The sequence below is a fragment of the Mustela putorius genome, unplaced genomic scaffold (genome assembly GCF_011764305.1).
Source record: "Mustela putorius furo isolate JIRA1106 unplaced genomic scaffold, ASM1176430v1.1 tig00000640_pilon_pilon_pilon, whole genome shotgun sequence".
Classification (NCBI taxonomy): Eukaryota; Metazoa; Chordata; class Mammalia; order Carnivora; family Mustelidae; genus Mustela; species Mustela putorius.
In genome coordinates, this window is record NW_025421432.1 from 7,239,279 (window position 1) to 7,255,113 (window position 15,835).

The 15,835-nt window shown below is 40.4% G+C and overlaps 1 protein-coding gene across 3 annotated transcripts in view; it reads right to left on the bottom strand.

The window, feature by feature from the left end:
• KITLG (KIT ligand) overlaps window positions 1–15,835 on the bottom strand; it is an 87,546-nt gene that overhangs the window by 51,450 nt on the left and 20,261 nt on the right. For all 3 annotated transcript variants that reach the window (XM_045082971.1, XM_004748570.3, XM_004748571.3), the window contains exon 2: window positions 1,260–1,373. In XM_045082971.1, coding sequence (XP_044938906.1) covers window positions 1,260–1,373 — 114 coding nt within the window. The remainder of the gene's footprint in view (window positions 1–1,259; window positions 1,374–15,835) is intronic.

Here is a 15,835-nt window from a genome sequence, read left to right on the forward strand (position 1 = left end):
ATAAGTAAATAAAATCTTTAAGAAACAAAAAACTTTCCTCACTTGCTCCCTAAGACCTAGCAGGGCATATAGCAGGCAAATGTTGCTTTGCTTCGGTCACCAGCCCCTCAAATAAAATTTGCTGGTAGATCTTCATCACAGAATACTGCATCACAGAATACTTTTTAAACTTGGATCCTCTGGGCATCCTTCTAAGGAATCCACCTAAATTGCGTGCGAGTCTGTGGTTTATGTGTCTGTTTCTAACTGCATTGAGGCTAAGTCAGAAAGACTTGGACCACAGAATTAAACTTCTGTTTTGAAGTTTGGCTATAAGCCCCAAATAAAACATAAACCAGGAAATATAGATCAAGAGTAGGGAAGACAAATATCTCAACAAATACAATTTTCTTTCTTTTGTCCATATCATGACCTTTATTTCTTCCCTATGTTTGTATCATCTCTGTGCTCGAGACAATTTTCAAGTAACAGAATGCCGCTTGGTTGCTTTGAACTGGGCACTTAACAAAAATGCTTCACCAAGTGTGCTCACCCTGAAATCACACCTAGTAGCTCAAATGGGCATGTAAAATCTCCCCTAGATCAGGAGAGCTGGGAGGAATGCATTCCAGATGCTGTATTCTCTCTCTCATGCCATGGTATGCATTTTAAGAGAAACATGGCATGAAGCTAGTTGTAACCAAGGGGCACCAGCGTAAAATGGCTTTTGCGGAGAGATGAGCTCCAACATGACAAATGTGGAAGAGGAGTCTGTTCAACATTTGGGTAACAAATCACTCCTCCAGCTATGTTCCCAGAGGGAGCACATACCCACCTACATGTCATGGGGTCTTCATGCTGTTGAAGGGGGAGATTGGCCATTTCAGGTCTTTTCTGTTAGGCTTGTTAGAGAAGAGAAGGAGGGCATTTGGAAGGGAAATAAGACACTGAGAAACCCACTCAAGAGATAATGGGGAACAAGGTGGTATGCCACATCAGCACACAGAAAACTCTCCAGTGTCCTACACTGCCTGTGACAGAGACAAAAAAAACAAGAAACAAAGTCACCGCAGTGAGGTACCAATGTTACCAATAGATTCTCCTTGATCATAAATATTTCCCTGCCTCCTCTCTATACACCTTTTAGAAGAACTCACTGATTTCTTTCTTTGTCTTGGAAAAATACTAAGTTGGGACAAAAAAAAAAGCATGAAACCTTTTTCAAAAAAATGTAAGAAAAACAAAACAAAACACAGCTATTGAAAGTATTCCTTACTTACCAATTTCGTAACGTCTTTTACATCATCAGTCACACGGTTCCTGCAGATCCCTTTAGTTTTCACCAGAGGATTAAATAGGAGTAGTTGAAGATAAATGCAAGTGATAATCCAAGTCTAGATGAAAACAGAAAGATTGCTGGTGATGACCAGTTAACAGCTGTAATCACTCAAGCTATTACATCTTATACCTTACTGTGGAAAAGCCCATCTACCTTAAAAAAAAAAAAAAGAAATGCTACTGGCTTATATACAATTCAATGCTGAGTAATTGAAGTCTGCTCACCAAATTTTTAAAAACTGCCAGTTAAAATGTGGTTTGGATTTTTCATTTCTATGACATTACTGTTCGTTTTTGTCAGAAGCTTTCTAGAGCCAATTTCCTAATGGCAATTAGGAAGGAACGTGCAGCCACATGTAAAAGATCTACCACTTGAGGTGTTTTCTAAAAACTAGGAATGTATAAAATTCATACCTCAAGGCACCAAAAGAGACTTTCTATACTTTAAGTGTAGACTCTTTGGCAAGTAGCAGCAAACCTGAGCAGTGCTTTAATTCTAATAGTGTAGGACAGTACACCAAAGTGAGGAAGAGAGATATATTTTTAGATCTAGGACAGGACTTAACCTCATTTATGAGACATCAAAGGAATCATTGTTTTTAATCATAGCTTTTTAGCCATTTACTAGGGGGAAACATTTTTCTTAGCAAATAGGAAGACATTCTTGAGCTCTATTGTGAGGTCCTCACACACATACATGTGCACTTACACATGCCTCTCCTTGAAAATAATGCAACCATGTTTATAGTTACTTTTATTCAGGACTTATTTTTTCTTATTATACTATAGTTGAGGTTTTTAAGAAATCAGTCATCCAGTTCTCTTTTTTTAGTACCTTGGTAGCCTGTAACATAGCACCTTGCATATTAAAAGTTCTTAATAAATATTTGCTGGATGCATCAGTGATGATGGTAAAAAAAAGTCTAATGTTTCAAATTCAAATCCGTTTTATTGAGCAGATATTACGAGACAGAGACTGTGCCAGTCACTAGAGAGACAAAGGTGATGAAGGTGCCCTTGTAACTCAGAGGCAGGTACATAAATAATGTGCACGCTCTGTGACAAATGCTTTGGGAACACAAAGGCAGAAGCAATTAATCCATTAACCTTAGCGAGGAGAACCCTTGGCAGGAAGACCGTGCCAAGAAAAGCTAGAGAGAAAATGTGACTCTGGCTGGCTTCTGGAGGACAAGAAGTCTGCAAGAGTTGACAAGGAAAGGATAAGCATTCCAGGAAGACAAACAGCATGAGCAGAGGCATGAAGATGTGAAGATACCCTAAAATGGGAGAGTTCTTTTATGAGTTAACATGCACTTACGGCATCTTAAAGTTACACAAAGTCCATCGGCGCATGGCTAGAAATCCTTCCTATTTACACAGCTGCCATGTATTTTTTTAAAAACTGGATTATTTTCCACTAATATCTGCACGCTAACTAGATATTACACCGGACCAAATGATGATGGCCATTTACTGAGATTTCTGAGACTACATGCTCCCTACATAGGTAACAGCGGCTTGTAAACAAAACTCAAACCCTTTCATTGTTTTACCAATGTGTTCTCCTAGTTTGGCAGTAATCCCGTTAAAGTTTGGTTAAAGCTCTTTTCAGTACTGTGGGGTCACGCTCTTCATAGCAATGTCTCCCTTGGAATGAAATGAAGATTAAATTCTGTGCAAATGATTTCTTGGAAGAAACCAGGATGTTCTTTGATAGGTGGATAAATAAGCCGTGGTATATTGGACAATGGAATATTACTCAGCACTAAAAGAAACGAGCTATCAAACCATGGAAAGACATGGAGGAAATTTCAAGGCATATTTTTATTAAGTGAAAGAAGCCAATCCAAAAAGGCTACACATGCTACAATTCCAACTATTACGACTTACTGGAAAAGGCAAAACTGTCAAAATAGCAAAAAGATCAGTGGCTGCCAGAGGCTGTAGGGGGAGGGATGAATAGGTGGAACACAGGGTTTTTAGGGCAGTGAAAATACTCTGTAAAATGGTAGGTATGTCATTATCCCCCTGTCCAAACTCACAGAATGTACAGTACTAAGGGTAATTCCTAGTGCAAACTATGGACTTTGAATGATTAAGACGTATCCATGTAGATGTATCAGCTATAACAAATACTCCACTCTGGCCCTGTGTAGGGGCAGGGAGCAAGGGGGAAACCTCTGTACTTTCCCCTCAATTTTGCTGTGAACCTATAACTGTTAAAAAAAAAAATGACTCTGGGGACACCTGGTTGACTCAGTTGGTTTAAATATCTGCCTTCGGGGGGCGCCTGGATGGCTCAGTGGGTTAAGCCGCTGCCTTCGGCTCAGGTCATGATCTCAGGGTCCTGGGATCGAGTCCCGCATTGGGCTCTCTGCTCAGCAGGGAGCCTGCTTCCTCCTCTCTCTCTCTGCCTACTTGTGATCTCTCTCTCTGTCGAATAAATAAATAAAATCTTAAAAAAAAAAAAAAATATCTGCCTTCGGCTCAGATCATGATCCTAGGGTCCTGGGATCAAGCCCCACGTTGGGCTCCCTGATCAATGGGAGCCTGCTTCTCCCTGTCTTCCCACTTGTGCTCTCTGTTGTTATCTCTGTCTCTTTCTCAAATAAATAAAAAAAATCACTTTGATTGCTGTGGTGATTGCTGTAGGGTAGCAATAGGTAGAAACAGTCCGGTTAGGGGCTCCTGTTATAATCCAAGCAAGAAAGGGTTGTAGCAATGCACTGACCAGAAGTCGTTAGATTCTGGATACCTCCTACAGGCTCAACCACTAAGATTTCCTGAGAGCTGGAGTGTGACTTGAAGGAATCAAAGATGACTCCAAGGATTTGGGCTTTAACAAATGGAAGGATGGTGTTGCCATCAACTGGTATGAGGAGGGCTGAGGGCAGAGAAGGCCTGGAGGGAAGATCAGGAGCTGAATTTTGAGTGTGCTAAATTTGAAATGTCTTTGCGATACCTGAGGGAGGATACTAGGTCAGGATATTTGAATCTGGATTTAGAAGGGAAGTTGGGGCTAGATATATAAATGATAGCCTTGGATGTATAAATGGAATTTATTCATCATTCAAAAGAGTGGATGAGCCCAGGATGAGCCTCACTCCAGGGAGTGAGGACCAACAGAACAAAGAACAAAGAATTGAGTCCTATGGTGCTCTAACTGGAAGAGGTCTGGCAGAAGATTTAGAACTCACAAAAGAGCTGGCGAGCTTGAGAGAGAAGCCAAAGGAATAGGAGGAATCCAAGTTTAAAAAAAGAAAAATTACCTGGGGGAGGAGGTCCAACAATGTCAAATACTCATAATAGGTCAAGTAAGAGGAGAACGGAGAACTGACCCCTAGATTTGGCAGAAGACAGCTCACTGGTGACAGTAACAGGAACATTTTTGCTGAAGTAGTTATGGGAAAAAGGCTATCTGGAGTGGGTTTAAGAGAACATAAGAGAGTAATTAGAAACTGTGAATGTGACAGCTCTTTTAAAGAGTTGTCCTTCAAAGGAGAGCAAATAAACAAATGAATAAAAAAAAAAAAGTGGGATAGTGATTGGCAAGGACGGGGGGGGGGGGAGGGGGGCTTCTCTGTAAGCAGACCAGGCTGTCCCTATGCCTATGTGGATGACAGTGCAACTGGCAACGTGAGCCAGAAGGGAGGCAACTGCTTGAGCAATGTTCCTGCAAAGGCAAGAAGGGGTGAGATCTAGCTGTCAATCACAGGGCTCAGCTTTAAATAAGAGCCTGTAGAGTACATCAGTACTATCAGACAGGATGTCTAAAAGTGTGAGTGCAGACACTGGGGTTGTTTCAACAACACAGTGAAGAACAGCTACCATTTACTGGACATTTATTATGTACCAAACATTTTGTATATCTTCTCACAAACTAAGTTTCATATGTCCTTATTGCATTAAAAAAATTTTTTTTTGAAGATTTTGTTTATTTATTAGAGAGAGAATGACAGAGATCATGAGCAGGTGGAAGGGTTGAGAGAGAAGCAGACTCCTCATTAAGCAGGGAGCCCAATGTGGACTCCATCCCAGGACCCCAAGTTCATGACCTAAGGTGAAGGCAGTTGCTTAACTGGCTGAGCCATCCAGGTGCCCTTTAAAAGATTTTTTTCTTAAGATTTTATTCATAAATCCTAATTTTTTTTTTTTTTTTTTTTTTAAATTTATTTGACAGACAAAGATCACAAGTAGGCAGAGAGGCAGGCAGAGAGAGAGGAAGGAAAGCAGGCTCCTCTGTGGAGCAGGGAGCCCGATGCGGGGCTCGATCCTAAGACCCTGGGATCATGACCTGAGCCGAAAGCAGAGGCTTTAACCCACTGAGCCACCCAGGCGCCCCTCATAAATCCTAATTTTAAAGGTGAAGAAATTGAGCTACAGAGAGATTTGGGGACTTCTAAATAAAACCAAAAAACAAACAAACAAAAAACCAGGTCTTTCCAATTCTAAATCCTGTCCTCTTTACCACCCCATACTATCACAGCATTCCCACAAAGCTCAGATCACTGGTCAGGACTACAAATAGCAAAGCTCTAAAACTTCAAAAATTTTTTAGATGTCAAGCGTATGGAGGCAAGTATATTTCATAATCCATGCCATAGCAGAATATTCTACATTCCTCAGGTTACCATAATTTTTAATATATGTCCATCACAGTTTTAAAAAATATCCTAATACAGACTTAATAATTGCAAAATAATCTGCTCATTTTTATAGGAATGTTTGGCCAGTGCTAAAATTAAATCTGTTCGTACACTCACACATCTCTGACAAACTTATATTTCCTAAAGCACTTTATTTTAAAGCTGTTAAATAGATTTGTAATTTATTTTCATATATACCTAGCTAGTAGTATGGGATATTCACCTTTTGTAAAATTCAACAATTCACTCTGCCGTAACTAAACATTAGAACAGAGGAGCCATCATGGGAGTAATGTCCCTCATCAGTACTCTCGTGAGAGGAGAGAGGGCTGAAATGCAGAACTTACTTCTTCATATTGGAAAGTAATCTTTCAGTATTATTCTGTATTGATTACAGACATTTTTTCTAATATATAGGATGCACATTTCCTTTATTTCTGAAACAGTGGGTAGAAGTATTAAACCCTACTTTTTTGATGATTCAGGTTCATGATATAAAAGACTACATGAAATAAGATAAGCCAGATGTTAACATATTGTATGATCTCACATGTGGAATATAAAAAAGGAAAGGAAAAAGAAAAGAAAAGAAATAAAAGGAAAAAAAAGTCAAATTCATGGTAACAGAGTAGAATTAAGAGTGGGAGTTACCAAAGGCCGGGCAAGATCTAGATCAAAGGGTACAAAATTTCAGTTACAAGATGAGTAAGTTCTGCGGACTTCATGCACAACACTATAGTTAATAAGACTGTATTATACATTTGAAATATGCTGTGAGTAGGCCTCAAGTGTTCTCACCACACACAGAAAGAAAGGGTAACTGTAAGGGGATAGTTTGTGATGTACACTTGCCTCAAACATCATATTGTACACCTTAAATACATATGATTTTTGTCAGTCATACCTCAATAAAGGTGGTGGGGGAAGAAAGCATTCCAGGTATGTGGTTGTGACCACCTTCCTCTAAGTAGCTCCAAAGTACTGTATTTGTTTGAAAGACAACTATTTTAAAATTTTATTTTTTGTTGGCTTCTCACGTTACCCGTTTCTCCCCAGGCTGTCAGCTCATTCCTTGCAACATATTTCACTGTTAGTATGCCTATTTCTAGCTTCCTGGAGTCTCAACGGCAACACACAACACATGGCCCATGGGGGGCTGAGTCCCATAGGCACAGGAATGGCAAAAAGATGACCACACCCTAATTCTTGGAACTTGAGGATTTTTTCCTTATATGACAGAATGGACTTTACAGATGGGATTTGGCGAAGGACCGTGAGGTGGAGAAACCACCCCAGACTCCCTGGGTTCAAAAGAATCTTATGGCTCCTTACAAACAGAACCTGTTCCAGTTCTGGCTAGAGAAATGGAAGAAACGAAGAAGGGCAAACGGCGACATCATTAACTTGCCATTCCCGGGAAGGGAGCAGGAGTCCAGGAATGCCAGTGGCTTCTAGAAGCTGAAAAAGGCAAGGATCAAAGTCTACCTGAGAGCCTTCAGGGAGGTACATGGTCCCACGGACACCCTGATTTTAGCTCAGTAGGCCTGCCAACTTTGGATTTCTGAATCTCCAAAACTGTAACATAATAAATCTGTATTGTTCTATAAGTCACTAAGTTTGTGGCAATTTGTTATAGCAGCAATAGAAAAATCAGAGTTCAAGAAACTTTTGAATGAATTAATGGATGAATGGTATAGTATTGCGATGTCCAAGCTTTCCTAGTAAGGAAAATAAACTGCCCTTGTCAGTATTCTGGGCCCCCAACCCCGCTTTAAGCAAAGCAGCTTGGCTTTTTTTTCTGTTTTATTTGTTCATGCTTCTGGGTAAGATTTTATTTGAACAAAGGTTTCCAAGGGCAGGAAAAAAAAAAAAGAAGAAGAAAAAAAAACACATGCTTTTGAAAACCGGTTGTGTGATGGCAGAGAGCAGAACGTGGATCCAGAAAACCTCTGAGCCCCTTACCGTGGGACCTCAAAGAAGCCAATTAATCCTTCGAGGACTCTGTTTTATCAGTCTTAAAAGATGAGAATGAGAATAATTTTTGCCTTACCCACTTCATGCAGCAATGGTGAAGATCAAATGAAAAGTTTTCAAGTCATAGGAGCTGTGCAATTATTTGTTGTGTGGTTTATGGGTTTGGGATAGGCTAGGAAACCAGGGAAACAAGGACTTTTCAGACTGAATAAAGGAGGGAAAAGGACTTTATAGAGTCAATCTTCCAGGAACAAAGAGGATGCTCTTTAGTACACGGGTATTTTGCACGGATTTTGGATTCAGAACCTTTTTCAATTTATTTCTTAGTTCTCAATTGTGTTTAGCTTCAGTTAACAAATGACTTCCAATTAACGGAGGTAATTACCATGTATCACCAAAATATTTATCTTTGTTTTCTCCCTCTTCCTCTTTCTCTAATTTCTGGAAACTCCAACAAGGGTACACGGGTGCCTAAATGTGGGGGTGTGTGTGCGCGCACACACCCTATCGGAGATAGAATGCTGAAGCAAAATGTCCCTGTGTTTGTGACTTCTGCTCTAAAATGTATCTTTTCAGTTTGGGCAATCATCTCACTGCTTTTTTCTCCCCCCCTCTAACATTCTCTGCTTCTGCCTATGACATTTTTCTCTGGCTACTTTGTTTTAACATCGTACAACTTTTCTCTCTAGGTCACGCTCGTTGTGTGATAACCTCTCATTTCACGATAACCTTTCATTGCACAGACACACCAAACTAATCTTATTGTCGGCAGTTCTCGATTTTTTTTTTATTTAGAGGCATGCGTCAAAAGTGTCCCCCACATACTCCCCACATCACACACAATTCCGATAACTCTTTCATTGCTAAAAATTGCCTTTACATTATTCACATGATAAAAAAAGAAAAAGAATAAGACGTCTGGTTGTGCTGCTAGAACTAAGCCATACAACAGAAACGGTTTTGGTAGCGGGAAGAAGTGACAAACATTCATGTGAATGACAGACAGAGCAGATCTTTTTCAGGTAGGTTTTAACAGTGGCAGATAGTTCTATAAAGATACTTTGAACAAGAGGGGCAAAGTGACAAGAAGATGAGGCTGGAGACCCTGAAAGGCAAAAAGATCTTATTAAGGTCTCATGTTTGTTAAGAATCAGTCACAGCAGACCCCAGTGGGATAGTTACCCAGTCACCAGTTTTTTCTGAACATAAGAACCTTCCTTATAATAAAAAGCCACAAGGCAGGAAAAGGAGCTGCAGATTCCTCCTAAAGCAAACTATTTACTTGATCTGAACATGTGTGTGTTATAACACAGAAGTTGCTTCGTAGATTTCTTTCTTTTAGTACAGAGGGACATGCAGGTAGCCCAAGTACATCAGGGGAACATACGCTGTTTGAGATATCAGAAGATTCCAAGTCTCTAAACTTGGAGGAAGACAACAACAACAAAAATCAAACTTTTCTCTCTATGAACTTGAGAAATGATATTTTAAAATATGTGTTGCCAGGGCCCACATTAGACACTTCCCAAAGTCGGAAAGGTAGAGGAGTGTCTGTGTAGCTTGTTTTCTTTAATACACAGACCTACAGAGTTGTATTAGGTCTGCCCTGAACAAAACAGCAGCTGCTGCCAAAAACAACATTCATCTTCTCTTTAATCTTGAATGCCAGCTAGCGAAGCAGGCAGTTAGTTCCCTTGTAGACCAAATGTGCTTTGGAAGCAGGCCAACTGGCTTAGCTACCCAGGACCAGGAAAGCAATTTACCAAGATATGGGTATAGTAATTAGTCCTGAGTTCAGGTCTTCTGAGGTCATATGAACAATATCCTTCAAAAATAACCTTAATGTAAACCAACAACAGATTCTGGTTCAGGGAAGAACCATTTACTTCTATGTGACTTCTTTCTTCAGATTTTTTAATTTTTAAAAGATATACCATTACACATTATCCCTAATCATCCCTACACAGACTCAAATTCTTCTCTAGCAATTGTCCAGTAAGCTCAAAGGGACTGAGGAAACACATAACAGTAAAATTTAGAAAATCTGCTACCAGGAAAGCAGATGTTAACAGGATAGCTCAGTGAAACTCAAACCAGCTTCTTCAAGTCCAGTTTGGTGCCCTAAAGTCTTGCGAAACGAAACATCCACATCTCTCCATGTAGATCCTTTTGTGAAGTGACATGAAAATATTCTAAAATATGGATAATCCCTAAAACACATGGTGAATATGGTCTACTAACAAAACCTGAACCACCTGGAAATGAATTGTTTGATATAAAAAGATAGGCAACCGCTTTAAGGTAAACAGTAAATTTAAGGATTTCACTGGGAAAACAATGAGAAAAGTTACCCTTGATGGTCTGTCCTTACTGTAAATGTAAACCCTATTTAAAGGGAAAATGATGGGGCTCCTGGGTGGCTCAGTGGGTTAAAGCCTCTGCCTGGGATGGAGCCCCACATCAGGCTCTCCGCTCAGCAGGGAGCCTGCTTCCTCTTCTCTCTCTGCCTGTCTCTCTGCTTACTTGTGATCTCTGTCAAATAAATAAATAAAGTCTTTAAAAATAAATAAATAAATAAAGGGAAAATGACTCCCATATACTGACACTTAACTAAGGGCAACACCTAGGAGCAGCTTACGGATAGCATTACCTGTAACCTTCCCAACAACCGGAGTCTGCAGGTAAATAAGACACGCTTCAGTGAGATTAAGTAACTTGTTTAGGGCCGCTCTGCTAGTCAGTCTCTGGATTGGGTTCAAACCAAGACCTATACTATATATTAGAAAGAAAAATACCCAGTCAGACAGATAAGAAAACTGATTTCAGTTGCATTTAATGAACTATTCAATTTTACCTAAAATATCTACACAGTGGATGGCATATACGTCCACTTTTTTTTAAAGATTCAATTTTTAAATTAAAGATTTGATTTCTTAAAGAATCAATTTTTTTTTAAGATCACAAGTAGGTAGAGAGGTAGGCAGAGAGAGGCAGCAGCTCCTGCTGAGCAGAGAGTCCGATGCGGGGCTCGATCCCAGGACCCTGAGATCATGACCTGAGCTGAAGGCAGAGGCTTCACTGAGCCACCCAGGTGCCCATTAATCAATTTTTGATTGTAGTTACAGTGTCAAATTACTACGAGGTTGGGTAAACAAGTTGTACAGGTAAATCAAGCTATACCTCACTAGAGCTTTTTAAAATTTTTCATAGCTAGAGGGAAGGGAAAACAACAAACAAAATGAAGCATAAGTGGTCCCTTCTGATAAAAGCAAAATTGACTACTTTCTGATTTCTAAGAAAAGCTGCCTATTCATCTAATAGACATTTATGGAACACCTGGTAAATATGTAAGTATAGAATATAAAGACAGAAGATACTGATTTGGGCCTCTGGGAGCTCAAACTACTAGAGAACACTGCCGGGAGGGGACGGGCCCAGGAGGGACAGCTAAACCTGACTTTGGGGACAGGGAACTGAAGAAGGGACTCAAGGAGGGCTCCTGGGAGAGGACCTGTTCTTTAAAGGTGAATCACAGTTAACGGATCAAGGAGAGCAGGGGTGAAGACCCCTGTCAGAGAAAAGAGCTGGTGCCCACAAAAGTGAGAAAACAAGGCATTTTCATAGAACTTCACACTGATGATATGACTAGGGAAAATGAACTTGAAGGAATCAACAACAGAATAGATGAAGCTAGAGAGACAGGCAGAGGTCCTCCCAATTTTTCTAATTGATTTGGATTTTATCTTAGAGACATGAGGAGCTCTGGAAGGACTTTAAGCAGAGGAGTATCAAGATCAGATTTACTTTATAAAGGCTTATCAAACATCAGCATGAAGGACAGATAGACTGGAGGGGCACAGAGGTCACCAAAGTCATTAACTGGGGCAGAGGCAGCGGTAATGGCAGGAAATGGGTCAGTTCAAGAGGATATGGAAGTAGCCTGGGACTTGGCTGACTGACAAAATGTGTGGGGTAAAAAGGAGAGGAGTCATGAGTGACCTCAAGTTCCAGTTTAGGTGACTGGGTAAGAAGTCCTGCTTTTCACCAAGTCAGGATAACGTAAGAGAAGTGGCAGCTGGAGACCGTAAGTTATCACCCCAAACTCTGCAGGGCAGATCCCACATCTGAGGAGGGAAAGAACTACCTGAATAGATGAGACAATGAGAAGCCAAGCACAGGAGAGGGAAATCAGCTGACTGCGGGAACTGCACAAAAGGGCAAATGTGAACAACAAAAGAAGCACTAAAAGTTGTCAACCTTGGGGCGCCTGGGTGGCTCAGTCAGTTAAGCGTCTGCCTTCAGCTCAGGTCATGATCCCAGAGTCCTGGGATGGAGCCCCGCATGGGACTCCTTGCTCAGTGTGGAGCCTGCTTCTCCCTCTGCCTGCCACTCCCGCTGCTTGTGTATTCTGACAAAAAAAAATTTTTTTAAATAATAAAGATGTCAACCTGACCATTGCCGGAAAACACCTCACAGAGCGGACACTGACAAGGATCATTTCTGTGGGACTGACAGAACTAGGAACCCATCCACAGTGGGTGCACAGGGATAAACGAGTGGGGGGAATCTCAAGGGTAATCCAGGACAGCTTGAAAAGGAAGGAGAGCAAGTAGTTAGGAAAGGCTAGGGTGTTAACTTTGGTCTTGGCAGAAAAGAAGGCAGCTCAAAAGCAGTGGGGCTGTCATGATAAACTCAGCCTTTCTCTTTCTTCAGTGGCTAACGGAAGCCAGGTAAGCTCAGAAGCTTTGCCACGGTGTGAAAATCTGTGCAATGAACTACCTCAGGCAAGAATCTAGGGCCCAGGTGTTCAAGTTTTGTTATTACTATTTTGTAAGACACTTACATGACAGAAGAAACATTTATACTAGCAGTAGACATTATTTCATTAGAAACAAGTGTAATATAGGTCATTAGCTCTTCACAAAAACAGCAATTCTATAAAAACACAGCAAGAGACTTCCCCTAAACAATATAATCTGCTCTATGTTAGGGAGATACTGATGACTAATTCTAATCAATTTTATGAGGAGAATATGTAACAAACCAGACTACTCTAAAAAATTGGTGGGTACTAGTTTAAGGTTGAGCCTAGATTTACATATTTGTTGCCAATTCTTTTTGCAAGTAAATATATTTTCAAGGAAATAGGAGACAGGCCCCCCAAATAGGCCAAAGTATAGGAATATAGCAAAAAAACAAAACAAAACATGACAGTTCTGAAATGCACATCGCCACCTTCAGAACCCTATGGGCACTGGTTTCTTTTTGTTCACTACCACAATAAGTGCTCTGAGCGCTGTACCTTTCCAAAAAAAAAAAAAGTATATATATATATATATATATATAAACATAAATTCTAATTCATACTTTTTCAACTGTGTGACTCACTTCTGAAAGTGTGATCTCTTGTAAATCAAAAAGCTCTGAAACTTTTTCAAAATCCATAAAATCTTTTGCATTTCAAACAACTGAGAGACGGAAAAATCAATCTTGGTTCCTGTTGCTCTCTGATCCCATGTGCTGAATCTGGACTGAAGGACTGAACTTCCTAGAACTTCTTGTGTTTTTTGTTCTCCTATGGTTGCAATTAAATATGTTCAGATGTCTTGTCAGATCAGCTACCAAGGCTCTGACAAGTTTGATCTCTCCAGGCCTTTTAAGTTTTAAAAAGCTTAATCTGAGGAAGCACGCTCAGGAAATCTCCAAAGTTTTTTTCCCCACCTAGGCTTTTTTAATGACATTAAAATAAACTAAATCTTTACACTCAGCTTTAAGTGCTTCCAAACAGCATGAAAACCAGTGGGGGTTAAAGGCATGAGCTAAAGCACACTCACAATCTTGATCATTTTCTTCATCCATCACATGGCAAGCCCGATTTGCAAAGGTCACAGCCTAAGCATTCCTGATTACTTAATGTGTGCTGGACACACCAAACTGCCTTTGGTTAAGTTGAATAAACTGTTGAAACGTTCCCCCCTTTTGCTCAAAGGGCTCTAACTGAAATGGGGAGTCACCTGTCTTACCTTTAGAGGAAAGTGTATAATCATCTGGGGATGTTTACTAAGATTGCAGATTCCAGCATCACACAGAACCTAAATTTCTGAGAGTGCATCTCAGGAATGTACACTTTTAACAAGCCCTCCATGTTATTATTTTTTTTTTTTTAAGGTATTCTTGAAAGTCTGAGACGGGCTATTTTAGGCTCTCCTAGCTCAGGGGTACTATATCATTTGGGAAAAAAAGAGAGGTCTAAAAGGGTATACAAAGTTGCATTTGGTTCAAGGGCTACATGTTAGATGCTCCTGATTTAGAGCAACTTGGAAAAAGAAAAGGGAAATGTAATGAACCCTGTAGGAGTAGTGAGTGTAGAGGAAACTGCGAATTGGCTCTTTGATTACCACCCAGCCCTCTCCTAGCATATTCTCCTCTGTGGTGGCTGCCAAACTTCTCCTGCTCCTTTGCAATTAGCTACAGTTGCAGAGATGACTGGGCCAGTCAGGTACAGCCCTGCAAGACTGATAGGGGAAGGACAGTCTTGTGCTGGGCATTTTGCTCATATAGATGGTAGCCAGAGCACAAAGACCCTTCAGTCAGGACCAGTAACAGCTTTCAGCACTAGCTGTAACAGTTTTAAAGACAGCAGTGGACTTAATTGGGCTCTAAGTGACCAAAGTATTCTGGAAGTTTAGCCTCCTCTTCTGGCCCCTCCAGTGGTCTTATAAGCCACCAAATACATTTCATCATTTTCCCCCCTCTGTCTAGCTAGAATGGATCACACTGCATGCACCTGAACCCTAAGCAATGCTAGGAGAAAAGAACCCAAGTTATTAAGCATTTATTTCTCATAAAGTTTAGTCTAAACTTTCATTTGGAATTTTCAATTACTGTTTCAAAGTTCAAATTGTAAGATAAGCATCATTTAAAAAATTTTTTTAAAAAAGGAATTTTTTGATTGGCAATCCACGAGAATGTTAATGTATTTCTACTACCCAAAGCACAACAAAGCACTTATCTTTGACATGCCTGGGACATGTTCCTTTGGTGACAAGACACTTCCAAATACAAGTTCATTGTTAATGAGCTTGATGTTTAGACCAGGAAAACATCAGCAAAGACTTGGATTCAAATCCTAATTCCATCACAAATGTGCTGTAACCTTGAACCAATTATGTAAGCTCTGTGAGCCTCAGTCTTCTGTTGAGGATAGCATTTCTTTGGGTTTTTGAAACGATTAAATAAGACAGTGTTATGTAAAGCACCCACAAGATGCCTGGTACATGACAGATCACGACATGACTGCCATAGTTAATCATTATTACTAATCCTTTAGATGTTGAAGTCAAAACTAAAAGTTGTACTAATAGTGAAGGTCACATTCCACATATGCTCTGCTTCCCTGTGGATGAAAGATCAGCACAGGAAGAGGATAAAGAGGTTGTGAAATTGCCACTGGGCTTGGATTTGGATCAGCTCTCCCAAAGCACGCAGGCCCATCTTGACCTGGCGGAAAAGTGAGGCTGAATTGTTTGGGTAATGGGTGATGCTAGCCTCAACAGCAGAGTTTCAAAAGTCAACTAGAGCTTCAGTAATAAATTCGAGAGAGTTTTAGAAAACATCCCTGTTTACTCACACACAGAGAAGCCCAACTTTGAATCTCTACTCTGCCACTGACCACTCTTGTGGCCTTTGAAAAAGTCACTTCATCTTTCTCTGCTTTAGTTTCCTCACCTGTAAGATGGGCCTCATCGTAGAACCTACTTCCCAGGCTTGTTGAGGCTGGAAAGGAGCTCTAGATGGGAAGCACTTGATAGAGGACCGGGAAATAGCACACCCCCAACCATGTTTCCATGGTTATTATGCTTGTCTCCATTCCAACCACACTTAGCCCAAGCATCTCC